Source organism: Pestalotiopsis fici, assembly GCF_000516985.1.
Source record: "Pestalotiopsis fici W106-1 unplaced genomic scaffold PFICI_Scf_12, whole genome shotgun sequence".
In the NCBI taxonomy this organism is placed as follows: domain Eukaryota; kingdom Fungi; phylum Ascomycota; class Sordariomycetes; order Amphisphaeriales; family Sporocadaceae; genus Pestalotiopsis; species Pestalotiopsis fici.
Genome location: NW_006917102.1, coordinates 1,897,692 through 1,924,343, shown reverse-complemented (window position 1 = coordinate 1,924,343; position 26,652 = coordinate 1,897,692). Strand labels below are relative to the sequence as shown.

General features: G+C 50.3%; 8 protein-coding genes across 8 annotated transcripts; 3 read left to right on the top strand and 5 right to left on the bottom strand.

Moving 5' to 3' along the window:
• Positions 1–143: 143 nt before the first annotated feature.
• Positions 144–1,366, bottom strand: PFICI_14319 (uncharacterized protein; the record flags this gene model as incomplete). Its single annotated transcript, XM_007842900.1, has 2 exons — positions 144–1,139; positions 1,310–1,366. 2 exons carry the CDS (start codon positions 1,364–1,366, stop codon positions 144–146), a joined length of 1,053 nt encoding a protein of 350 aa, XP_007841091.1.
• A 993-nt stretch (positions 1,367–2,359) lies between these two features.
• On the top strand, positions 2,360–4,215 carry PFICI_14318 (uncharacterized protein; the record flags this gene model as incomplete). Its single annotated transcript, XM_007842899.1, has 5 exons — positions 2,360–2,396; positions 2,488–2,619; positions 2,691–2,750; positions 2,811–3,099; positions 3,159–4,215. The coding sequence occupies 5 exons, from the start codon at positions 2,360–2,362 to the stop codon at positions 4,213–4,215; spliced, it is 1,575 nt and encodes a 524-aa protein (XP_007841090.1).
• Positions 4,216–4,268: 53 nt separating this feature from the next.
• Positions 4,269–5,894, bottom strand: PFICI_14317 (uncharacterized protein; the record flags this gene model as incomplete). The annotated part of the gene is made up of 2 exons (XM_007842898.1): positions 4,269–5,769; positions 5,824–5,894. 2 exons carry the CDS (start codon positions 5,892–5,894, stop codon positions 4,269–4,271), a joined length of 1,572 nt encoding a protein of 523 aa, XP_007841089.1.
• Positions 5,895–6,588: 694 nt separating this feature from the next.
• PFICI_14316 (uncharacterized protein) lies at positions 6,589–7,503 on the top strand (the record flags this gene model as incomplete). The annotated part of the gene is made up of 1 exon (XM_007842897.1): positions 6,589–7,503. The coding sequence occupies one exon, from the start codon at positions 6,589–6,591 to the stop codon at positions 7,501–7,503; it is 915 nt and encodes a 304-aa protein (XP_007841088.1).
• Positions 7,504–9,006: 1,503 nt separating this feature from the next.
• PFICI_14315 (uncharacterized protein) lies at positions 9,007–10,485 on the top strand (the record flags this gene model as incomplete). The annotated part of the gene is made up of 1 exon (XM_007842896.1): positions 9,007–10,485. The coding sequence occupies one exon, from the start codon at positions 9,007–9,009 to the stop codon at positions 10,483–10,485; it is 1,479 nt and encodes a 492-aa protein (XP_007841087.1).
• A 738-nt stretch (positions 10,486–11,223) lies between these two features.
• Positions 11,224–12,546, bottom strand: PFICI_14314 (uncharacterized protein; the record flags this gene model as incomplete). The annotated part of the gene is made up of 2 exons (XM_007842895.1): positions 11,224–11,989; positions 12,062–12,546. 2 exons carry the CDS (start codon positions 12,544–12,546, stop codon positions 11,224–11,226), a joined length of 1,251 nt encoding a protein of 416 aa, XP_007841086.1.
• Positions 12,547–19,492: 6,946 nt separating this feature from the next.
• Positions 19,493–23,485, bottom strand: PFICI_14313 (uncharacterized protein; the record flags this gene model as incomplete). The annotated part of the gene is made up of 9 exons (XM_007842894.1): positions 19,493–20,339; positions 20,391–20,604; positions 20,666–21,083; positions 21,135–21,242; positions 21,294–21,430; positions 21,487–21,737; positions 21,787–22,221; positions 22,282–23,291; positions 23,465–23,485. The coding sequence occupies 9 exons, from the start codon at positions 23,483–23,485 to the stop codon at positions 19,493–19,495; spliced, it is 3,441 nt and encodes a 1,146-aa protein (XP_007841085.1).
• Positions 23,486–24,850: 1,365 nt separating this feature from the next.
• On the bottom strand, positions 24,851–26,205 carry PFICI_14312 (uncharacterized protein; the record flags this gene model as incomplete). The annotated part of the gene is made up of 4 exons (XM_007842893.1): positions 24,851–25,377; positions 25,444–25,624; positions 25,720–25,849; positions 25,958–26,205. 4 exons carry the CDS (start codon positions 26,203–26,205, stop codon positions 24,851–24,853), a joined length of 1,086 nt encoding a protein of 361 aa, XP_007841084.1.
• Positions 26,206–26,652: the final 447 nt, after the last annotated feature.

The window sequence follows — 26,652 nt, the reverse complement described above, 5'->3', positions numbered from 1 at the left end:
CGAATAGACAAATGGGACGCGAAAAAGTCAAGATCAACACAGAAAATGGCCATGTCTTGGTTTCACTCCACCGTCAACTATGATGAGGCTGTCTACTCGGCATTCAACCGACAGCAACCAAAATGTCCATCGAGCCGAGGAATTTAGTGGGCCGCTTTATAAGACTGCATCTTTTCTACAATCCCCGACACAAATTCCGGATCCAGAGCAAACTCCGCAAAGTCGAGCGTGTTCCACTGAAGCCAGTCCTCGGCGCGAGCACCGCGACCGCGCAACAGACCGGCACCAATATCCCAGACCTGAGGGTCCCTCGACTCCCTTCTGAAAAAGACGGATGCGCCGCACGTGGCACAAAAGTCGCGATGGACACCGGGGGAGCTGCTGTAATGATGCAGCGCCGGGTGTGTCGCCGGGTCGAGCGGCGTGCCGTCTGGGTTACGAAAGTTAAACGCCGGTATGTAGGCCCACGAGTTGACCTCGTACCCCGTCACTTTGCGGCACGAGCGACAGGCGTCCAGCCCGGCCCAGTATCGGCGGCTGTCCTCCGCGAGCCACCATTTGCCGCGCCCGGTCATTGGTCCCGGGGTTTCGGGATCGGGTTTGGTAATATGGCACTGGAATGCGCCGCAGTGGCAACTAGCCTGCAGTGTATCGTCCTGACCGGGTTCCTGTGTCGACGATGTCGTCATCTCGGCCGCAAAATTGCGCCGCATGGCTTCCACGTCGACCATCTCGCTTCCACGTTGATCGCCATGGTGCTGGATTACATTGCCGACACCATTCTTCTCCGGCAGCCATATATAGCCGCCCCCGTCTTTGCTGTCGTTGGCGAACAATGCCTGACGGTCCTGTATCCCCTGAATTGGTCCTTCCAGCACACCTCCACAGAGAAACCACGCGCCCGTAGACCCGTGGCATAATACACTGCAGCCGCACCGCGGGCAAAAGACGCGGGTCAGCGACGCCGATGAGTTATAAGACGTCCACTTTGATACGTCGGGGAGCGGATTCCCAGGAACAGCAACATGAGTGGCAAACAGCTGAGCCGTCACCCTGCGGCACGAGTTGCAGCTGCAAATGGATGATCTGAGTGGCAATGCGCTGGTGGGAATGTCAATGGCAAAGGAAGCGAGGCCGCACTATAATATGTGTTAACAGGCACCTTTTCAGCGCAATAAGCCAGTCTGATGTGACTTCTTTTGGATACAAGATGAATATAATGTCTTGCAGAACCGCATTGAGAAATACATGTACTTGTGAGACAACCCAGCAAAAGTACCTTGGGAAAATAATACAAGAGATTGCTTACGTGACACTGAGCCTTGAGTGTCAAGGTCTCGCTCTGAGAATCTTCCACGCTTGTCATTGTATGATATGATATTTTTTTTCTCTCGTCAATGGGATGAAGTGGACAAGAAAAAGAGTTGGCACTGTCTTTGACCAAGGAATTTTGATGGATATTGGTGCATTCTTATCTTGGTCTACCCACGAGGACTCTCACTAATAATACTTGCCTCCAAATGTCAATTCCGTGTCACTTGCAAGGCGTAGGTAGTTAGAGTGGGGCAGCCAAGTAAGTACTGTGCATGTATGACGGAGCGGTACGCGTATGCCACCATGAAAAGTCCCAAGAGTTGCAGCCAATGTCGCTGTCGCTACACCGACAAATGCAAGAATGACTGCATTTTCTTCCCGCGTTTTGGATTAGAGCATACGTACGTCTCGACGCGCGCCCAGGTGGTATTGTGAGTTGGCGTGCATTTTCCGCGCCAATATCTGCCAAGACGGTGGCTGAAAGAATAACATGTCTCTATGCGAGTCTTGAGGGACAGTTTGATTGATGATTCTTGTTCCAGTCGACCATCCGCAAGTGCCCTCGCGATCAAGAATATTCAGTGACAAATGAGACGACCCCCCATGTTTTTGTTTTATTGTTGATGGTTGGGGCTTAGTTTATCCAACATGCTAGGAATTCCAGGCAAAGGGGCACGTGAATCCAGATAGAGGTCGAGATTTCAATTTGTACGAAATCAAACTCCGTATCTCTGAACTTGTACACAATCAGGACAACCCAATATCACTCCATCATATGACCTCCAAATCTTATCTAGGACAATGTCGCAAGCTGTCTACTCAGTTTGGCGAACCCGAGATATGTCCCCCGCGACGCCAGACAAGACTTGGAATAGTGCTTACATACAAGCCCACCTCCTTTCCCTCTTGAGCAGAGTTTAGAGCACCTCCAGACGCAAGTATTGTTGTAGAGCTGAAAAACTCTCAGCTTGGATCATTGTTTAAGAATACATGAGACGTGGTGCCGGTATTGTAAAGAAGGGGGCGTATTACACGACAGCGCACCATGACCTCGCAGGCAACGGTCGCTGTCATTGGCGCCGGTGAGACATGTTCTTCTACGATCTAACCCAAACTATTGATATCGCTGCTGCAACCAAGCAACGAGGTACTAACCCGGCGCATATTTCCCAGGGCCAACTGGGCTATCCATGCTCAAGACGCTACGCGAGGATGGCTTCAAGGTGACCTGTTTCGAGCGCCGAACCAAGGTCGGTGGCCTGTGGGCGTATACAGACGACAAGACCATGACTTCTGCGTATCGCAGTACGTACACACCTCTTTCAGGGTGACAATTATCAAAGTGGCGAAGAAAAGGTTGACGATTGAAAATGTAGCGACGGTCTCGAATTTGAGCAAATACTCTTGTGGCATGTCCGACTTTCCCATGCCCGACAGTGAGTACAGCAAACCCGAGTCTTGCATTTGCTGGCGTTGACCGTTTTCTGTTCGACAAGAATACCCCCATCACTTGAGCCATGCCGACTTTCAGGAGTACATGGAGTCGTATACACGACATTTTGACCTTTTCAAGGACATTGTGTTTGGAACCTTGCTCCAGAGCGTGAGACGGAACGGGGATGATACCAAGTGGCTTCTGGAGCTCAAGGAGAATGAAAATGTTCGGTACGAGGAGTTTGACAAGGTGGCACTCACTCATGGCTATCAAACCAAGGCAGTCATGCCAACACTGCCAGATGTCGAAAAGTTTCAGGGGACCGTCATTCACGCACAGCAATACAGATGGTAAGTAGGCATGCCCTTTTCTTGATCTACATTGTTTCACTAATTCCCATGATACGCAGTGCTCAAGACTTTGCAGGTAAAAATGTGGTCGTCCTAGGAATCGGCAGCACGGCTGGCGACATCATCGACGAGCTCTTGCCCGTGGCCTCTCAAGTCCACGTCTCCCACCGCCGAGGCATCGTCATTGTGCCGCGGTGGAACAAGGGCACGCCAGCCGACCTCGTCGTCAGCTGGCGCAAGCGTCAGATTGGCGCCTTTCTCCAGCGGTTTTGTCCGCGCCTGGCCAGATGGGCCGCTGGTGTTGGTATCGCCTTGCTCATGCGCCGGATCTGGGGAACGCTGGATCCGGCTTGGCGATTGGCGCCGTATCCATCTCAGTTGCTGTCGGTACCGACCTCCTCTGAAACCATTATTCCTGCGCTGAGGGATGGCTCGCTCACATCCCAGTGGGGATTAAATCGCTTCATCGGACCTCGATCGATAGAATTCGACAATGGAACAGTTCTCGACGACGTGGGCGCGGTGATATGCGCCACCGGATACGAAGCCGACTTCGACGTGGTCCCATTTCTCGAGAAGAGCAGACCCCGGAATTACGGCGGCGACGAGATTGCCAGGTTGTGGATGAACATGTTTCCTCCTTGCTACGCCGACTCCATGGCGTTGCTCTGCTACTCGGCTTTTGGAAAGAACAATGGCTTCTCCTTTTGCGATGTCCAGTCCATGGCTGTCAGTAACCTCTGGCGCGGCGTGTACCCGCTACCGAGCCGCAAGGACATGGAGAAGACGATTGACGCGCACCACGAGTGGGTGGCGTCGTGCTGGAGGCTGGATGACAAGGTCGACGTGTCCATGGTCAAGCAGTGGGAATACCAAGGTTGGCTTCACGAGGCGGCCGGTACGGGCATGGAAAATCTCGGCTGGGGTTGGAAAGGGTGGAAGTTTTGGTTCCGGGACCCCAAGATGTCGTACCTCATGAATAATGGCGTCGAAACGGCGCATGCTTTCCGGTACTTTAACACTGGCAAGCGGAAAACGTGGCCGGGGGCGAGGGATGCTATCATTCACATGAATGAATTGGCAAAGATATTTCCGCTCAAGGAAAAGAAAACCTAATAGCCAATATCTCCCACGGAAATACACATTGGTGATTCTAATAAACGCAGCACCTATGCTTTTTCGATACTCAACGGCCTATCCCCTCCAAGGTCGTCCAACCAAGTTTGCAAATCGTTTGTCACGCCTACAGCAACACTCTCCTCTATGATCTCATCCTGCCATGTACAAGAAATGATCAAACTGCCGCCCTTGACAGACATGGGATTGATGATGTACGCAGGACCATGGACTGAGGCGCTCTGTGTGAAAATAGCTTGGTCAATCGTCCATGACTCTTGCTCGACCAATTGTTTGTCAGTGGTTGTCGGGGCGCCGTCCAAGACGCCAAGATTACTGAGTTCAAAGGAAATATGCCGCGGCTTTGTAATGGCTTCATCAAAGTACTTCCTCCAGTCGGGCACGAACTTTAGCAGGGCCATCATGTCGTCCTTCATCCCCGACTCCATCTTGGCGTTGATTCCTTTGGTAAGCTCGCGGGCAATCCGCCACAAGCTTTGCTCTAGTTTATTGGCCGCTTCCGGATTACTGCTGCTGCTTTTGGCTCGGTCGCACTCGGCACGTACCTGTGCTAATAGCTCTATCGTGAACTTGTGCTGGTGATAGCCGAGATAGTTTCCCATGGTCCGGTGCGGCTCGAGGCCCTGATGATTGGGCGGCAAAGAGGTCATGAAGCGGCGCATATCAATGACCGTTCCTGATTCAAATGCGGGCGCTTGTTCTGGCTGCAGCCGCATGGAAAAGGATGCCAGAGCCAGCACATTCAGCAACACGGTGAGCGTGGTTCCATTTTGCTTGCATTTTAGCAATATTGCACGCAAACCGTCTGCGTCGGAGCTGACCAGTTGAAGACGCGTCTTGTTTGGTTGCCTTTTTATTGGCGCCCATTTAGGTTTGTATTGTGCTTCCGTGTTTAGAAACGATGGTCGGACATCCTTCCATAACTCGGACGTCATGAATTTTGCCGAGAGCTGGATGTTTACCAGGTCAGCCAATGTCGGGCTCACCTTGCTCGCCTCTGGGAGCTTCAGCTTATGGTCCTCCAATGGAATGACTGGTAGTTCAGAGGAAAAGAGGAGATTTAGTTTTTCTTGCAACGTCTGGTGGAATATCTTGCCACTCATCCCGTCAGCCATGGTGTGGTTCCAGACGAACAAAACATTGATGGATCTATTGGCAGAATCTCTAAGCAAGACGACTCTCCACAGAGGCTGCTGGTCGAGTTTTTCGAAAGGCTTGTCGTGTTGCTCATGCAAGACGCTCAATAGATCATCTTGAGTAGTTGAGGCGCCATCGACTGTCCGCCAAGTAACATGATTTCGAAAGTCGAGAAAATCGAGTCTCACAAATGACGGCTTCTTTGAGTCTTCGTTAATTAGGCCAACTTGCAGCATCGAATGTTCTAGGATGGTAAGTGCAAGAGCTTGCTCAAACACATCTTCCAGGGATGAAGACGCTTTTTCGGCAGTTAGGCGTGTTGGCGTTGTGTACCGACATGTCACGCAAGCCGCATAATACTGCCCTAGTAGATGCGCTGCAGCTTGGTATGCTTCCCTTGTTATGGTCAATATCGATCTTGCGATGGTCTCGAGAGGCGCGTGCACCTACTGAGGAGCGACGGGGCGGAGTATGGCTGACGGTTTGTCCGACCTTGAGGTGTTACCTCGGAACCAAGACATTGATGCTGTTGATTATGATTACGGACTGGAATGTTTACGTGACCCAAAGTGGAAAAATGATACAGAGAAAGAAATACGGCCATGTCCAAATAATTTCGTACATGTGTTGTTGAAGGATTCCTGCGCCGCATTATTCCTTCTCAGCATAACCTTACTCCAAGATCTGGACGCCCACAGGGGCTCGCGTTCCGCGGCTGCCGCGGAACGCGATTCTAGCTTATATAGTCAACTCTAAGGTTAGATTGTGTGCAGAACACGGCAGGCGATACTCCATTTTGCGTTTTCAGGCATTTGAAAGAGTTCGAATTATTATATCAGATCAAGTTTCCAAAAACATCCAAACTGCCGATCAATTGCCAAGGCATTAAAATGTTCAATTCCAATTTCTTGGCTCTCAAGTCATATACATACATGGTAGCGAATAGCGGCAATGGCAATACTTATAAGGCATGAACCTTGTGAACCTTAAATGCTTGGGCCAAGAGCATTGGAATACGAACACGCGGAAACAGTGACATGCGATGTGTGAATTTGTCAGCAGGCCATGGACGGTGCAATGATCATGCCGAGTGGTTTTCTTATACCCACCACCATGTAACAATATAATGTGAGGAGAACATCTCAGTCCTTCAGACAAGTATCAGATAGCCTCTGCCTTATAGAGCATTGTCTTCTCAACGACATTGGCAGCATCATGCTTATCCTTATTGTTGGAATAACGGGCAATTTGGGCCAGCGACTTGCCAAAGCCGCTCTAAGTCGTGGTCAACAAGTTCGCGGTCTCGGCCGAGATTCGACAAAGCTACCACCCGATCTCCATGCATCTTTGGAATCGTTTATCCCGAGTCACTCCTACTACGATATTCCGGCCATTGAGCGAGCCGTGGCGGGCGTGGATGCCGTCGTGTGCGCCTACTCGACCAACCCCGTGCTATATCTCGACGGGGCCTTGCTCCTCCTGCGCGCGGCCGAGCGTGCGCAGGTCGGCATCTTTGTGGCGCCGACCTGGACGAGCAACTGGACCAATATCCGATACGGCGATTTTGCCATTTACGATAGTCTGATTGCCTTTTCCAATCATGCAGCGTTGACGAGCTCGATTCGTCCTGTATACATCATCAACGGGTCCTTTGCAGAGTATCTTCTCGCCGAAGGCACGGGGAGTTTTGAGCAAGAGGGGGGAGTGGCTCGAGCATATTATTGGGGCGATATGAACAAGAGGAAGATCCCTTGGACGGCAATGGATGACGCGGCCGCTTGGACGATTGAGATTCTACTCAACGGCGAAGGCGTTCAAGAAGGGCGTGGAGGCGTGTTTCAGTTTCAGTCTGGGTACAACTCTCTAGAAGAACTGGTTGCCGTCTATGAAGAAGAACTAGGGGTTGAAGTTCAACTGGTTTGCAGAGGAAACACTCAAGACCTGGAGCAGAGACTTGCTTCGCTGGAGAAGGATGGGAGCAGGCAGCGCATTTCAGACCATACTTACTTGGCATGGAGTCGACTTGGACTGAAAGGCTGCTGGGACTTGCAAAACCCACTTCGATTCGACAATGCGAAGCAACCGACAACGTTTGCAGAACATGTCCGAAGCCGTCCCAAGAGAGTTTGAAAAGAGGGTTTCTACTCCATAACTGGAAAGGTATTCGTCCATTTCAGCTGGAACCACGTTGATTATCATTGGCAACAACAATCATGTGAAAAGTACACTGTTCTTCTTTAGTTGATTTACTTTAGTCGCAGCATGGTTGTCATGTTACGCGGTGGTGCCATGCTTGCAGACCTTGAGAAGTTGACCTTGCTCATTCCTCTGGGCACAGCAGGCAGTCTTGAAAGAAATGGCGACTTCAGTATGGTTACCGCAAGAACTGGCATGTATCTTGAACATATGCAAGGCTTGAAAATAAGTAAAATGGCCTCTCGCCGGTTGATAGAAAAAAAGAGACTATCATTGACATGCTGCAAAATCAACAGCCTAGTGTTTTGCAGTGAGGTATGAGCTTGAGAAGCTCCACTCCAAGGACATGTATGAGGTATGTGACTAATATACAAGTGATATATGCATGTGCCTTTACAAACGTCCTCTTTGATATGTGCCAGTGTCTGATACTATATTATACGGTAACGATTTCACTCTACATGGTAGGCATGTATGTAGTTTTGCTTGCACTGTCCCAGTCTCATGTTATGCAAAGTGACGCAGAATGCTATATTGATAAATATCAGCAGAGAGGTAAAACAAAAGAAAAAGTAAAACCAATGTTCTGCTGTTTAGTTCGTATTGTCCTAGCTTGTCAGCTCTGTGCTACGTATCACTGCATCTTCAAGGGTCCTGTACCTGTACCTGTGCCTGTACCTGTGCCTCTCCTCGGCTGCACTCAGTGCAGGTGGTTGGTTGCAGATTTTCCCACGCGGGTCGTCCGTCATAGGTCGTCTATCCGGGGAGTGGCGCTCACATCCGGGAGAGTGGCGCTAAAAACAAGTTCCAACGGCACGGACCCCACTAAAAAGTTCTACGCCGCCCTTTTTGTTCACTGGAGTCCTGGACACGCAGCAGCAGCTTGACAAGCGATTGCAACCAAAGGTGATATTCCCCACGTGTAGAATCTATACTAAGATCTACGTACAGAGTATACACGGATATGCACAGTACGTAGAGGGGAGCGGGAAATTTTTTAAGACGTCACGTCTCCTTATTTTTCTCTCTTTCACTCTCCGCCAATACTGGGTTGGGGGAATCTCTTGTCTTGCTAACCCCCCGTATTGCGTCACATCCGACGGCTAATGCAGAGCTGTTGTCGATCGCCGCTTCTTTGACGAGTCTGACTCGATCGGGAGCGACCTTACGTCAGTCTGATCAGGGGGGCTGAGGAGGTTTCTCTGGGTACAGTGTTTTCGAGTCGGCAAGCCAATTGGTGACCAGAAAGTCAGAGTAGGAAGAGTTGACAGGGGCAACGTTGTGGACGTTTCCGACCTTGAGCGACTGCGAAGGGCTAGTCAATGCCACAGCCTTGCAGACGCGGCTGTGTAGCTAGAAGAGGTCAGCCATCTTCTTTCCCCTGTGGCTTGTCGGGATAGGCAATTGTGAGGGCCGGCCCGCTGCCCTCTCGGTATCATGGCTTCACGGTCAGTGGCGCAATGCGCGCTGAGGGTGACACAAGCCCGGCTGGGAACTTCGCATTATTTGCTGTGGGCGGCGCAAATGCGCACATCGTCCCAATCAGTACGGGCAGCGTCATCTGGGTCTAGCAGGCGGTCAACGGTCGGGAAGTCTGTCGTCAGCAGCAGCAAAGCAAAACCTCTGCCATTCAAATCTCCCTCCGCCAAGACAAAAGCCGTTGCTCAATCATCAGCGCCCAAGACGTCGGATTCCTCCGCATCGACACCGGAGAACCATGGCAAGGACAGCGGTAGCAGCGGCAGTACAAGAGGTCATGCACCACCACCACCACCGCCACGCAAGTTCAGCATAGCGGAGCTGGTACGGACGCGCTGGATCGCCTTGTTCGGAGCCGGCGCCGCGGCGCTGTGCCTGGGCTCATTCACAGCGTCCTTTGTATGGCTCAACCTGCAGCCGGCGCCCGTGTACTGCACGGGGCACGAGCCCCAGGTGCCGACGGGCAGGCCGGGCATCCAGAGCCCGCTCGAGTTCGACCTGCACCTCGACAAGTCGGAGCACCGGTACGGCATCACCAAGCTGCGGCGCAAGCTGGGTGCCGAGGCCCGCGGCCACGTCCTCGAGGTTGCCGTCGGCACCGGCCGCAACCTCGAGTTTTACGACTGGGGCGCCCTGACCGCCCGTCTCGTCTCCCGCGGCGAGCGCAACCGCGACCTGCTCGAAAAGAGCGGTTGGGGCCGCTCCAACATGGCCGAAGTCCGAGAGGTCGACAGCTTTACCGGCGTGGACATAAGCGAGGACATGCTCGATATCGGTCTGCAGCGCCTGCGCACCGTTGTCCCGCACGGTCCCGAGATCCTCACCGCCAAGAATCCCTCATTCGCGGCGCTCGCACGGCCCGACGACGAGGCCGGCGGCCGTCCGTGCCTGGCCCTGCTGGACGGCAAGTTGCGGATCCTCAAGGGCGACGCGCAGGACGAGCTGCCTCGGCTCTCGCGCAAGGCGGCACCCGCCGTCAAGGATGGACGTTATGACACGGTCGTCCAGACGTTTGGCCTCTGCAGCGTGCGCGACCCGACGCGGCTGCTCGAGAACATGGCACGCGTCGTCCGGCCCGGCAGCGGCCGCATCATTTTGATCGAACACGGCAGGAGCTGGTGGGATCTGGTCAATGGCCTGCTGGACCGCAGTGCCTCTGGACATTTCGAGCGCTTCGGGTGCTGGTGGAACCGCGATATCGAGGCCATTGTCGAGGATGCGCAAAAGAAGATTCCGGCGCTCGAGGTTGTCGAGATGCACAGGCCCGGTTGGTTCAAGTTTGGCACGCACTTTTGGATCGAGCTGAGGGTGCGTGAGGACGCAAATACTAAAGAGCCGCCCACTGCGATCGAAAAGCCTGCACAAGAGGCCAAGGAGGGGAGCTGGTCCAAGTGGTGGGACGTGGGCTCGTCGATACTCACACCGAAATCCAAGTAATGAAAGAAGATAATACCAAGGACTTGAACACCCGTCTTCTGATAAACTGGATCCGATGTGCAGAAACATCATTTATGATCTTGTATCATAGTAGCCCGCGATATCATTCACAGTTCCAATAATACAGCTGGTGATTTAATTAAAAGTGGAATTTTCTTCTTGTTTTTCATCTTAGGGGAGAGCTTCACATGTTGCTGTGCACTCCTGGCTTTTGCTCATATCCGCCAGTCTTCTAGTGTTCTAGCCACCAGGTCATCTGGTTACGACCCAAATTCTATATGTACACGTCTTTTTGTGTCTACCCGAGTGACCCAGATCCGTTTTCCCCCTACGATATCCGTATAACTCTTGTGTTTTGGTATCATGATTTGGCCCAGTATTTTCATGTCCCTGCTGACATAAGAAGCTCTGACATTGTGACATTTGACACTCTGCATCCATCCGGACAACTTCCACTCCCATCTATATCGTCCCCAGCTGTTTGCTGCCAGGGAGATGTGCCGTGGGTCCACACGACAACGATTGTCCCTCTTTTGATAAGAACCAACCGCATTGAAATAGCAACCACCCATTTTTTCGAGGGATATTTGGTTTTGCGCCAACAACTCCTTTGCAACCCAATGAAAATAAAAGCAAATCAAAGTAAAGGTAAGGGCAAGGAGCACCGTGCGCCTCGCACTCTCAACGCCATCCACGTCGCATCGTACAAGATATTTTGGTTTGACGATTGAGGCGTCCTCAAAAGTCATCAAGAAGGCAATCAAGCTCATCAAGCTCAATGGTCTCGGGACTTCTGTCCCAGTCCAACATGGCGTCGAGCTTGGACCAGCCTTCTGCCTCGCCGTCTTTCTTTGCTGGCGTGGCCATGACTGGGCGCATAGCCGGGCTGGTCATGTATGCCATGTGTGGTAGCAGACTTGGGGCCAGGCTCAAACCTCTTGGTTCGCCAAACAAGGAGTCGTTCTGCATACCGTCGTACATGTCCAGGTGCTCGACAGGGTTGACGGACAACAAACTGCCGCTGAGTTTCCTCTTCTGCAGTCCGTCGGCGGTTTGTGTAAATTCCCTCTCGTCCTTCTCCAGCGGCGGCTCATCCTTCTGCTTTGACAGGATGGGCGCAGCTCGGTTGCGTGACAAGGACACGGAGCCCATAGGTGTGCCGGGCATCGGGACATCCTCCTCCATGTCGTCAAACTCGGGGGACGACAGGTCAACTTCGGGCGAGAGGCTCAACTCTCTTCTCCGGTCGCTGTCAGCGCTCTCGGCATCTTCGGACGTGGAGGTCGAGCTCGACAGGGAAGGCGTCGCAATGACACGCTGTGCCAATTGAGTCGACACATCGGGTAGGGGTTGATGAGGGCACACGGTAAGGTAAAAGTAGGTTCTTCTCGGGTGGACAGTCTCCAGCTCCTTGGCCAGTGGGCAAGGCGAAGAGGCAGACCAACACGAGCGCTTGAGGTAACCAGACAGACGAGATGAAATGATCGCACACGGGTTCGCAGATCTGTCAAGGTGGTAAGCGCACTATTCTGGTTGCGGTGTCTTGCAGTAGACTGGAGTTGCAGTCGAAACTTACTGTTGAACTATTTTGACCTGGTTCATCAGGATGGTGGCAAGTTCCTTGACCAAATGAGGGCGGTTCCTAGTCTCTTGCAGGCGCAAAATAACAGCCTCGACAATCTCGTCATTGATGGCAGAGAGATCAATCTTCTTCATCTCTGTCAGCGCCAATGATTCGGAGTCGTCGTCCTCGATGGACATGTGCAGGCCGGGCGACGGCGGTGGCGTCGTTTCAAAGCTGGTGAACTTGGTCGCTTTCGAGGATGCCGACTTGGACGATTTCTCGGAGTTGTCGTGCGATCGCTTGGCCTTCTTGCTAGGCCGGGTGCCGTCGTCTTCCGACGATGAGCTCGACCTCGGGGACTTGGGAGACATGCTGCCTGCTGTCTTGGTGTTGGTGGTTGAAGTGTTTGCTGTGGCTGACTTGGAGGCCTTGGATGTAGGAACGTGTATTCCAAGAGAGGATAGGGACAGCGATTTACGGCGAGTGTCGTAAGGCATGGTGAGGAGATGGTAGATAAATATATTTGAGTGTCGGGTCGGGTCGGGTCGTGTAATGAAAGAAAGAGAGAGAGAGAGAAAGTAGTGCTAGGTAACTTTTTTTTTTTTTTTCCCTTTCCTCTTCCTCGTGTAAGTGATGCAGGGCGGACGATCCCCTGTTTGTATGTATCAAATCCGTGGCACAGCTGCAGAAGGAAATAAAGCAGCGATCGAGTTTGATCTAGGCACGCCAACAGACAGACAATACACGCTTTTTGAATTCTTGTGATGATGATTCTGAGAGATAGTATGCTACAGCAATAACAACAAACAAAAACAACGACCCGATGGGAAGTATTAGTGCAAGGGTTGGTAGGTTGATGGGGAGCGGGAAAGGCGGTGGCAAGAGAGATGCAATACAGGCAATGAATTGAAGTGAAGGGGGGGGATGGTTGTGTTGAATGGGGACGGGACAGTATGTTGATGGGACGGGATGGAGGGATAGAATACAGTATGTACAAGCATATGATGACAAGACACGGACTTTTCTTCTTTTCTTCTCTTTGGATGATGGGGAAGAAAGAAAAAAAAAAGTGCAGACGTAGAATGAGGGAAGGGACAGGAACGAATACTAGAGGCGGCGGCGGCGTAGGACCTAGTACCTACACTACCTCTACGCTACTACGTCTTGGACTCTTAGACGAAGGGAAGAGGGAAAAAAAAAAGGGTGCCAAAAGTTGAACAGTGCGCAGATGTGAGTGACGAATAGCAGCGAGGCAATATGGGAGGCAGCAGAGAAAAGCACTTCCAAGTCGAGTAGCCCCGTAACCTAGTGTCATAGTTGAACGAGACCCTGGCTAATATCTTAGCTCTATGGGTCGAGTATGATCTGTACCGTGGGTTCGTGGTGGCAGTACGTACTGGATTAATTCATTCATTCCCAGGGTATGTAGTGCATCGGGTCCATTCTATCGTGGAGGTAGTACTATAACATGGTAAAGCAGCAAAGCATGTGGTCCCTGCTGCCAATACATCCGATAAAACTAGAAAGAAAACCGAGAAAAGAAGATTTGTTCTTCGTCGTCTTCTTCTTGTTAGCATTCTCAAAGGAAAAACATGTCGATGGCGCCTAGTGTAACATGAGACCAAGGGAAAGGGGTAGGACAGCAAAAAAAGAGAAGAAGGCGCCTGATGAAAGCCAACAAAACAGGACAACGACGTCAGGGATGTGTCAAGGCTGCGGCAGCTGCGCTGAGAAGACACACACGCCGAAATATTCTACACCATTACCCATCTCTGCTAGCTCTACGATGAACGTCACTGTACACTCAAGAAGGAAATGCACTGTACATTGGCTTGGGTTGGGCGCCGGAGTGATCGACGGTAGGAGGGAAAAAAAAAAATAAAAAATAAAAAAGTCACATAGACGAGAAGACAGGGAAGAGAAAAAAAATTTCTGGGCTCTGGTGTCGGTAATGCGGAATGAAAAGTGACATTTGTCTAGGCTCAATTCTTGGCCCCACGGGAGGTACCCGGAGCATGGCAGCGTTGCACGGTTGCAGGGACCAGGGTGGACTTGGAGAAAAGGCTGGGCTCCGTCGCAAGACCACTGATTGGCTTGTGCTCTCCGGCGGCGCGGTCCAAGTGGTCGACTCTGTGTTTTAGGGGTCTTCCGTTTTTTCCCCTCTGTCTCTGCCCGTCAGAGCTCTTTTTTAGCAGCTAACGCTGAACCCGCCACTTTTGTACGTAAGTGATCCAGTTGAGTTGTTTTTTTCATTACATACCAATTGTCATTCTTTGCCTTTGTTCTTGCCTAGTATCGGCTCGACACTGACTGGGCGTCGGGGGGCGCATGAGGGGGCACTTGCGCCGGTTTATGGGACTTGTCCTCGCAGATAATGACCGTAATGACCGTTGTGTTGCCGAGGAAGTGTGCCCCAGTCAATTAATGTGATGAATAATAAACACCATAAAAAGGAAGAGACTCGGAAAGTGACGGTGAATGCATGAATGATATCACAGTCGACCAAGAAGGCCTGGTTGGGAGATCAATTGCAAAAAAAAGGACCCTCGTTCGCATACAAGAGACATGATGGACTTGAAAAAGCGGTAAGAAATGTTATGAGGTAGCATCAGATATAGAATGTGCATCGCAAGGACAAGCAGACACACATCCGCAGCCTGCATTTGCAGTAGCAACCCAAGCAACCAGAGCCTGACAGCCATTGGAATCGATTACCTACTGCACCACCCTTGAATGGGCATCTTGTGTTTCTGCATCCTGCATTCTGCATTTATTACATGCACCATCTTGCGATCCTGGCGTTCGGCTGCAAGCTCTGATCTCTTCCCCAAAGCAGTTCCATCATCGTTGTGATTGGCCGACACTGAACAGAACATGGAACACAGACAAGCTGGGGCGGGAAACGCTGGCACAGCATCGAACGACATGGGCAAGATGGGGTGCAAGGGTTGAAGCTAGGGCCAAGGCGACGAGGATGGGCAAGCAAGAGATGGGCAACCAGAAGGAAAGAAGAAAAATTCTGGCAGAAAAAAATTTCTGGGCTCTTGTCGTCAGCCTCGCACTTGACCCCCAAAGGGTAGGATGCTCCGGGGAACATAAGCAAGGGTGCACAGTGCGTGGGCTGCATGCAGTAACAAACAGGAAGAAAAATCGGAAAATACCTGGCAACTCTGCTCGTGACCAGAAATGAACCTGCGACCCTTTCCAACCCTACCTAGAGAAAAGAAAGAAGAAGGGCAAGCAGAAGAAGAAAAAAAACTCTTCCAGTGCACAAGTCCACTTGGGACCCGGCGGCGGCGGCAGTCGACGAATGATTGTGGATACATTGCCTTTGACGAGTATTTTTGCTACTGAATAATTGCGGAGCAAGTACGATGCCCCCCTCGCAACCGAAAAAAAAAAAGTCGCGCCAGACTCCCCAATGCCTAGCGACCGACCAGCGTTGGTTCCTGCACCAACCATCAGCTGTTGCTTCGGTGAGGTTTCATACTATCCTGGGGGTCCTTTCATGGTGCGTTACTCAATCTTTGGTATTTTGCAGAGAAGGGTTCTCACAAAGGGCTCTCAGAAGAAGAAAACATAAACAGATACCCCGAGCGAGGGTTTGTACCGCACTTCATCACCCGCCACGTTCATGTTCATATAGTGCTCATGCTCTTCGTCTGCCTATCGTCGCATTTCTTTTCCAGCCGTCAACCAGAGGCTGCTCACCCGCACTTCTCATCATAGGTGGTAGTAATGTCGTCCGTCTCTCACCCACACGCAAGCTTCATAGCAAACATCCCATTTCATCCATAATCCATGATCCATCTCATTGCCTGGTTTAGAACCCCCCCTCATACCCCACTGACTGGTTGCCTTTGGTCACCTCCGGATGTGGTGCAACACGACTCGTCAGCCGAAAGTTTCTGAGCTACCTGCTGCCAACATGATGCCACAAAGTTCATACCTGCCTGTTGCCTGGGCTCCAAGAGTCACCGATGAGTCTGACAACCCGAGGACCCCCAGGCACAGTAGGTCGGTATGTAGGTAGTCATCTGCATCTCTGGCTGGCAACAAGCAGTGCAGCTCAACTCCAGATGTCCATCCCTGACTTTCCCCAGCCCAGCCCAGCTATGCACGCACCAAATCTTGACCTTTGCGCGGTTGCACGACCCCAGATGATTATACCTATCCATGCCTTTGTCCCCCATCCATCCATACGAATTCCATCTATTGCTGCTTATTATAATTGATTGTAATGGCGTTATCAGAAAAATGTGTCACCCACCAGCCTTCCGATATCACTTTGATGTGATACATGCACCCAGCAAAAAAAGTATGACTGCATGGATGCATTCTCTCTTCTCTAAGGTTACTAGGTTCCATTGTTACTCCAATGCGGCCACCGCCCAAATCTTGAAATCTTACTGCCAAAGAGCCACCATGATTATTATTCTCGGCAGATGATAGCAGTTATCATCCAACCCGTCGTACGACGACAAATTGACTGATTCAAGCACTATTATGAGCAGCACCACCACCACCACCATGATAAAGGGACAACCTCGCCCTCAACTCTCCACGGCATCATTACATACACTACATTCTGTCGATTGGCACCAAAAGCTTCGATGACACTCACACTTTCTTCTGTGACTTTTCCATTTCCAGCAAAGACGTTCCCTCCGGGAGGAATGCCGCGGGCCTGTAGCTAGACTTGAAGCGCCCTAGCCAAGTGCTAATCCTCGAATATGCTCCGGCACTATGACCGACTTGGGCCATTCTCTCTTTCTCTCTACGTCTTCTTCTTCTTCTTTTCCTTATCCCTCGTTGCAGTGCCACCCGGCAGACATGAAAATGGGCGACATGGGCTCCACTCGTGCGTCCCGCCGTCCCCGTCTAGGCCCCTTGGGCTTCGTCTTGCAGTAGTAGAAGAAGAAGCTGTGCCTGCGACCTCCTTGGCGTGCATACTCCGGACTGCATGACGTTTGAACCTTTTTTTCTTCCCACCAGCCCATGTTCGACTTGTTTGCGACCGACCAAAAGCTGCTGCTCACGCGAGGAACATGGACAAAACAGGCCATTGGTGTTTTGCGCGCATCCTCTTATTGGACTGGCTTCCCTGCTGGAATCCCGACTTGCATGCCATGCCCACCCCAAACTCCCATCTAAGGGGTAAGGGAAAATAAGCTGAGGGTTACAATATCCCCCGAGACCACCTCTTCAGATCTATGGATGTGTGTTTGCATTATCACCCCCAGCAACCAATGAACTCTTCTTGTTCTGGAACTTCTGTCTGCATTGTCGCAATCCTCCCGCCCCGAGAAGCTGGATATCTCTGCCCGCATCACAACCTGGCCCACCATGCATTTCCCATCTCAGATCGAATTCGGTAAATAAGTGAGAAACCGAATACACATCAGGGACCTAGACCATAGGGGAGTATACACTCACAATGACAACTGACGCCGCCAAGGAAACAAAATTGCTTCGACATGGTTCAGAGTTGTGCAGACAGATAATTCTCTTTTCATTCACCAAACTATGGAAATACGACAATTCTAGGCATTCTGCGCCCCTGGCAACTTGCATATTAACTAACCACCTGTGTGAAAAGATGTTGCTTGGATACCGGGGTTCGTTTTTTTCTCTCGTCCCGACGCCGTGAGACATGGCATTTCATCCCAAAACGAAATGGGAATTCCACCCATTCAATCTTTTTTTTTTTAAACTTTTAGGTCGCAGGGAGTGGCAGAACCAACTCCACGTCCGGCATTATTTCACAAAACCTTGAAAGCATCATCCCCCAGCGCGAATGTGGCGCGCTCCGAAAAGGACCGGCACATGTCACTATATTGGCCGGTCCTTCGGGAGCTTTGTAGAGTCGGGAGTGTTATGATGCGGGCAGTTTAATGAGTGTTCTCGTGGGTATGTATACACTTTGAGCGAATTCAGCCTTAAAAACCGGTCCAAAAACCTCTCAAGGGTGGTTTGCCGCGTCCAACAATGGTACAGAGCATGATCTATCAAATGGTTCCATTCAAACAAACACCACAGCAAGCACGGTCGGCTCCCAATCACGCAGATATACAAGGTACTCGAAGCAATCAATTGATCATCTTTCTATTTTTATTTTCATTTTCATTTCCAGTCTATACTGCCGCAAGATCCGGGGAGAGTGCCAATTTTACCCACTTTTACAACACGTTTGAAAAAAAGTCCATGGTAATCGGATGGCGGAAAAGACCCAAAGATGCAACAGACATCCCAACGAGTCAGTCGAATGAGGTTATACTGAAATTGATTCGCTCATTGGATGCAAGACTCCACTCGCACAACTCTGATCTGACATGCATCTCGTCGCAACCGGCAATAAACTAGTGGGATAGACTTTGTGTCTTCTCCGATTTCCTCTTCTTCTTTCAAGAGGATAAGGCCATTGAAACTCAAAATGATGGCATTTTCTCCAAATTGGATTGAACCCCCCCCAGTCAGACTTTCTCTTGACGGGGGAAAAAAAACAAGTTACATCATATAAGTCCGTGGGCCAGATTTCCCATCCTTTGCGATACGTACGGCCAAGGCCAAAAAGAGAACTCGGCGCCGGCTCTCGCGAGGAAAAAGGGAAATAGAAAATAGGCTACGGGACTTTTGATCCCATACGATTAGACAAGACGTCCGAGTCAAGGTCAAATATTGACGCTTTTTCGTCCTGCCAACCAGGGTATACTTTGGACTTGTATCTTTCGTTTTGTCCAGACTTGGTAATCGGATCTAATCTTGGTGGATGGGTGATGAAAGTACCGCGCCGTTGATAGCTTTTGTGTTCTTAGTCATCGATCTATAGACAAACAATTATTTACAATGAATTGCCAGTTATAATACTTCTTCGTGTATACAGAGAAATATTATCGGAATGATCGTCTTGATTCATAGCTCATGGAGACAGGAACAATACTTTTCTCGAAGCAGTTGGATTGCACAAGCCCACGGCAACATCGAACACAGGTTTTACAAACTCTTATTGTCTTGTCGGAGAAGTCTTTCTATCTCCATGTCATAAGAATCAAGACAGTTTATTTCATTGCTTATATTGATTTTTATCCTCTTGTCTAATCTAGATGACCATGTCATGTATCGTTGGATGCAATGTGTCAAAGCAATAAAACGCTATGCTACATGCCTTTTGATATTTTCAGTTCGGCCAACTCTCTCACTTTTCGGGCCCGCTTACAAAGAAAATAATCTTCTTGTCCCATTTTGCACCATGAGCCATGGTTCCGTCCCAGAACAATACGTCGTATTTTTTTGGAGGATAAGGGTAAGCTTTGTAACGTTGGTCTTCACCCCATGGCTGCGGTACTGCCGACCCCGATGATCCCAATTGGAGAATCCTCGCCTCCTGCGATGCACAGTCGCTCAGCCACATCGGCTCCTTGCAATACTTGTCAAGGCTGTATTTCATCGTAGTCTCGACGAAGCAGGGCTTTCCTTCCAACCGGGACTCGCACCAAAGAGACCAATACCGGCGCCAGACTTGCGAATAGGCGTACTTGGACCGCCACCCTCGATCGGGGGTGTATCGGTTCTAGGAACATTGGCCGCCAAGTTGCCTTGCTTGGAAGGCGGCTTGAAGTTCATAGCGAACCCCTTCTGATATATCTCCATGAGTACCGATGTGAAAACACCTGCATCGGTGAACTCCTGGTACTTTCTGTACAATCGAAGAGCCGTTCTTGCATCTTCAATCGAATCGTGAGTCTCTAGCTGAATGTCTTCCTTGAGAAGAAACCAAGCAAGAAACTGTAGACTCAGCTTTCTCTTCTTAGCTGGCTCAAAGAATAAATCGCTAGTATCAATGATCTGATCGCGCGGGACGTGTATATTGATCACACGGAAATCCTGCTTGAGGCCGTGGCCGAGAAATTTGCACCCTAGGTTCAAAAGTATCCACATCTTCTTGTAGACAATCTTCAATGGAACGAGAGTATGCTTCGTCCGCTTTGGATCCAGATCCTCTGGCACAATTCCTGAATAGGCCGTTAGATAGTCGACAACTGGGTCTTTGATGTGGACGTAGTCGTCAATAAACGGTACGCCCTCGTGCAGGCCATTTCCACGCAGGACTGATGTTCTTGCTAATGCATGCACCGTTGGTCGGATCGTCCTCTCATCACCGTCGGAAGTTATCTCGATTTCGGCGCTCGAGGTTGATACAAACTCAGTGTCAATAGCAATGATTGTATCTGTTGTCACCTTTTCTGTGCCTTCATCCAAGGTTCGATATGTCTTCTCAGAGACGTCCGGTCTAGAGAAAATATTAGTGATAGGCGCTCTGACGTTAAGAGGAATGACGTACTTCATATCATGGTAGAGTAGACTCGCGTCCAACTTTTCTTTCCAGCTATGGTCAATGTGGTTGTTGAAGTCTTTCAGCTGGAATGTAAGGATTGAAGGCAATTTCCACGAAGAGTTAAAGGCCAGAGCTTCTTCGCGCGTCACCGGAACTACGTGAAAGTCGTTGAAGAGATGCCATTGATTCTTGGCAGGCGCGATTTCTGCGGAATGAGCGACTAAATTGCAAATCAGTATAGTCCTGGGAGCGGGGCGGTTGTAGGAATGATGGTCACATACCGTTTGCCACTGTGACGAGATGTGAGTCCTTCAGACCAGTGTCAATGTCTACAGCTAGGGCTGCGAGAGAATACACCTTCATACGATGTTGCAGCTGGCCGCGTTGCTGTCTATCCAACAATGACTTCAACTCTTCGCCCTCGTAACAGAAGAAATCACCATTGTTAGTGATGATAACTCCTATTTCATCTGGCAGCCATCCCGGAGTAGCCCAGAGCCTCCGTGCCTCGTCATTGAGATTGTGCGCAAGGAGCGTGAGCACGATAGGCATCTCATGAGTGACCCGCCTACTACTTAGCATCTTGTACCCCCGGCAGTTGTGGCAAAAGCCCTTGGCGTTCTGGTCCTTCTCAATGCTCTTCTTAAGAATCTGGGAGAATGTGACCCGAGCACTCTTTGCGTGCCGTGATCCGGGCTTCTAATTCGTCAACGTTAGTGAAATAGACTTGAATCAGTTGCTCGTACTTACACTGGGCGAGCTGTAGTTCAACTCGTGAAAGTATGACGGCGCTGACTTGCTCACTTCTACGCCGCAAACGTGACATCTGATGTTGGTTGTTGTGTCTGTCTTGAGAAGCTGTTTTGGAGTTAGCCAATTGTTCTAGTAGAGTCTAGGACATTGTCTTACCGTGTTCATGGCGTCTGAATGCTCCATTCTGTAATGGTCGGCAACGATCTGAGGCAAGAAGAAGCGAGCGAATTGCTGCAACATCATGGATCGCGATGGATGATGCGGGTGATTATCCAGTAAGCCCAGATTGGCAGCTTGAGTCCTGTCAATACAGGATTCAACCAGTGCATGATTCAGTAAGCCTTCTTACCTTGCGGAAAGTAACTGACAACCTTCAAGAGGTTCGAAGCATGGCAAGGAGCGGCGCCTGCTTTTGAAAGCATGTCGAACAAGAAGCCCAGCTCGCACAAAAGACAGGTATCGTCGAAACAGCGAGAAGCCGTGTGGTGAAGAGCTACATTCCGTAGAGCGGGCGTGAAAAACATGGTCTGCAGAAAGGCATTTGCATAGCAATGCGCAATATGGTTCTGCAAACCGGCATACGCTGTCTTGTTGTAAAATCTGAACCAGTTAGCTGTCATGACCCATGCCAGATGGGTGTAGTCCTTACCCAAAATCAAAATCATCAATGCCGAATTTGCTATACTGTATGTCGATACTTTGGTATAACTCGGGTACGCTAACTTTGTGGCTTTCCAATGCTCGGTTGTTGGTAATCTCTGAGAGAGGATCGTTGGGTACTTCTTCAGGTGCTGGTGTGCCTGCCGGCGAGTGTGCAATGTCACGAGCTTGCTCGCTGAGGAATCTCGGCTTGTTGATGAGGCCAAATTCTTTCGTGTTTTGCAATCTTCGGGTATCCTCGATCTGGTTTCGGCGCAGGCCCCTTGTATTCTTGCCATAATAACCCCAGTCTCTACGTTGTAAGGTTGTCATGAAAGCGGGCTCGTCTCTTGGGGGTGCTGCACCAACTTCATATACCGCCTCCGACGGCCATGCCGACAGCAGAACCTCCCTATAATAGGGCATTCCGACTGTGCTCAATGGTCTGCCCTCAAGTCAGTAAAATGTCACGAAGAAAGCTACTGCATTATACATGTCGACATACGTTTTATCATCCCAGTCCACATCCGGGGTTGGCGTTTCAGGATCAGCCCATTCAATTGGCGTAGGGACTTCAGCAAAGTGCATCTTGGAGGGAGCACCCCAGAGGTGAATGTTGCATTCCTTATCGGCCAGAGCCATACCTTCTCCCGACGGCGCTATATCAAATGCAGATGGGAATACCAACAGGCCCGTCTGCCGAACATTGGTTGAATTCGGGTTCATCAAATCCACGACGTGGATCTGGCCATGCTGAGATACAACGATGCTGGTTGTAGACATGCGCGGGTGCATGCGCACATAAGCACCACCAGCCGGGAACGGGACTGGGTTCATGGAAACCATATTCTTAAGATCGAAGACATTAACAAAGAGGTCACACATGTATTGTGGTTGCGCATAACCGGAGCGCAAGGTAAGGCCACAGGTCACGATGAAGTCGTGCTGGGCATCCATGTCGTGGACAATCCCGGCATGAGGAGCCCAAGTCTTCATGACTCTGAAGCTCAGAGGATCCAAAATATGGACCGCCGAACCAGTGGTGGCGGCGCAAATATACCGACTCCGCCTCATGATCTTGTAGTGGGCGTCAGCGGGGATGACCTTGACGACTTCGCCCTTGTTCACGTCAATGACAAGCATCTTGTCCTGCTCGCCGGCAACAATGATCTCGGCGGTGCCTTTGGAGGTAAATGTCATGCATCGCAAGTCTTTCATAGCCTCGTGTCGAATGTTCCATAGTGGCGGACCGCGTCGCATGGCCATGTGGACGCTACGCGAACCGAGGGCAATGACGCCCTTGTCGTTGAATAGCAGCTGGTGAATTTTGCCATCTTGGGAGCTGTGGGCCTTGAACGAAGTATATTGGTTGAGAATACTCGTCCCGTAGAATGAAGTCACCCTGCCATACTCGTTGCCCGCCCAGAGTAATTCCTGGCTCGTATCGAAAGCGAGTGTCGTTACCGGTGTGTGGTGTGCTCTAAGCCCCGGCGGAGGGAGAGGTGTCTGGGAAACCTGAAGAGGGGGTCGACCTCGTCAGCACTGATCTCGGTCTGGTTATGTCGATGTGGAAGATTGGTATGAAGGAGGGAGGGGGTGGCAGCGCGTAGAGCAGAAAACACATCTCGAAGAGCAAAGCTTAATCGCAAGCTGCACCATCTGTGATTACGCGTGCTTCAAGCACTCACCTCGGCCCAGTCTGCATCCATTGTGAGCTACTCTCATGATCGCACGACCTTGGAAATGCAGTAAGAAATGCAGCTGCTGGCATCAGAGAGTAGGGAGAGTTGGCGCCGCAATGGCGAAATGTTGCTGGTTTTGGTCGCGTCCGTTCAACGGCGCCTCTGGTGTTGTAAGAAGCTTTGTCAGGCTCTAGTAGGGTCTCTTCTAGGGACCGCCTTACACTAGTAGGTAATGTTAGAGGGAGCAACGTTCTCAAGGCTGGGAAGGGCAGCAGCCTGATCCTTGGTTGCAGTGGGGGTTTTCGGCGGGGCATTTGCAAGTGGTGCACAGACCATAAGTACCCATAGTACAAACTGTTGATACTCAGGTGTACTTTAGCGTTCACTCTTACTTTGAGGGTTCAGATTACAATTATATCTAAGAATGGTGACAAAATTAAGCATAATTGTCTCCAATATACCTGCGAATAGACGGCATTTCAACCTTTTCTTCCTCCCTGAAATCAACAGCCTCCGAAACGCTATATTCAGGTGGCATATTTATAAGTAGCTGCTTTGTGACATGTGCAACCTGATGAAAGGATATTTTGCATTTACCTATTATTCATTACAGACTGTGATGACCGGGGGTTATCCACCGCGTCAACAAATCAACTGCTGGTTTGTTCCAGTCAAAAACCATTGCAGCTGGTATATGGTCCGGGTTCCCTAAGGAGAAATTCAAGTCCTCAGGTTTCTGCAGCTATAAGTGCCATGAACACTATGTATCCACCAAGTGTAATTAAACATGTAACGAGGTCCGTATTCTATTTACCCTGAGGAATTTGAATCAGAGTCTGAAATGACGTTGGGGGATTGAAGAAACACGGGTCTGCTTGTGTCTAAGTGTAGATCTCTGACGGCGATTGCTATCTGCAATTGGTCTGTCATTTGTTTTCTTGGTATGAAGTCTCCGGTGGACACAATATTGATAGTCAAGACCTGAGAAGTGACGCGTACAATACAAGAAGACTAATTGGGGTTTTCTTCGAAAGGCCAGCACCAAAGATCTAGAAACCATTCGTTGCGTTTCGTTTCGTCTTTCTTTAACATTTTCTGAAATCTGTAAAGCCCTCACATATTATATATGTGTATCATTAAAGTAAAAACACAAGAAGAAAATACGGGAATACTAGAAGGAACCCAACTGGAAACTCGTTTTGCGAGGAGTAGTAATATATCCTCTCCATCATATTTTATTATCAAACATTATTGCGTGTCAATTTTGTAAATGTATTATTGTATTTATCGCATTCGAGGTTCTGCAGTAGTGTCATTACATTTGAATGATAACTATATGTTACCCTGAATCTTTAATTCAATGAATTCGATCAACATGAATATGTTACTAAATCAGGCTTCAAACTTGGAATAATCCCCCTGTACAAAACTCTTGATATGGCCATTAACCATGGTCTTCATTGTCAGAATAGTCTTGGTAGACAGGTATCCCACATGCGGAGAAAAGATGATATTCAAATCCCGCGTATCCTCGGCCAGCAGGGCACTTTCCTCGGCACTGCTGGCGGGCTCCTGGTCAAACACATCGACAGCGACGCCCGAGATGCGCCGGGCCCGCAGCGCGGCCACCACGGCCGCATTGTTCATGATGCCGCCCCGGGACACGTTGATGATGACGGCCTCGGGCCGCATCGCGCCGAGCTCGGCCGCGTCAATCATGTGGCGCGACGCCTCGGTAAAGGTGCAGCACAGCACCACGACGGTGGCGGTCCTGATGACTTGGTCAAAGGGGACGCGGTCGATAGCGGCGCCGTCGTCGCCGTGGCTGCTAGGGATCTTGCGGGTCTCGAGAGCCCCCTTTCTCTCCGAGATGAGCACCTCCATCCCCAGTGCTTTGCAAAAGGTGGCGAGGCGCTTCCCTAGATACCATTATGTTAGTTCTTTGCGAACAAATGTCATTTCCTAGCGGTTTTTGGTTGCCCTACCGATGCTGCCGTATCCAATGATACCCACGACTTCCTGCTCAATGGAACACGGCGCCTGGCCATTGGCTAGCTGCATCTTGTACGCGATACTGCCCTCTCGTTTCCACGAGTTCTTGTTTTCCTCGTCCACGTTTCGGACTTCATTGTGAAATATCACAGTTTTCCGTCTGGTGGCAAAGTACTGTCATTTCCCGTCAATCTCAATGCAGCGAAAGAAAACACCACAGTACTCTCAACGAAGACTCTTGCTCGTTGCAGCAAGTCAGGAAGCCTTACCATGCTCAGCGCGTGCTCTGCAACGGCCGGAGAGGTCGAGCCTTCACACCTGGCCACCTTGATGCCGCGGCGCCGACACTCGTCTACATCTATATGATTTGTGCCAGCAGTAGGCGTGATGACGCATTTTCTGAACAACAAAAAGGGACATGTCAGCCTGTTTTGAATACTTCTTTCTCCCGGTTCACCATCTCCGGCCTACTGTGACGGGCGATGAAGGAAACCACGGGGATCTCACAAATAAGGCGCCTCGCCCAAGCTGTCGGCGTTGATGCGGCACTGTGTGGCAATGACGATACTGGCGCATTGAATGCGTTCGCGGACCTGGTCCGGCGCCGTGATGCGGTGATACGAAATGAGCTCGTGCGACTTGGGCGCCGTGTCGATGTCCTCGAACGTCAGGTGCACGCCCTCTAGCAGCACAATCACCTCGTGGTTTGCTGACGGCAGCTGTTGCGGCCGCCTGATGGGTTCCTCTGATGCCATTGCTTTCGAGCCCGTCATGGCAATGGTCAGATCAGATCATCAAAGGTGCAGGCAGCGGCTGCGAATAGTGCAATCCTTCTTTTCGAGAATTAGTCAGGACGGTGAAGTAAAGTAATCAACAAGAATCAAGAAGCCTACCTGTTATATTTATGCGGATTTGCAAGGTAACGAATAGGTAAGTTGGTGCCGGTCTAAAGACGATGCGTGTCAGATCCGTTAATGTGAATGCGTGTAGAAGATGCTTTTGGATTTCGGCCTGCTGCTGGGCGGGGGTTTGATGGGTTCCACTAAAGATGCAAACTCCCTTTTCTATACTTGAATCTGCCTAAGCACTAAGCAAGCTGATCATATCATCTGGCGAATACACTACGGACGTCTATGTAGTGTTGCACATGAGGTTATTCCTTTATTTCAAGACCAACTCATTTGTTGTCATTCAGAATTCGT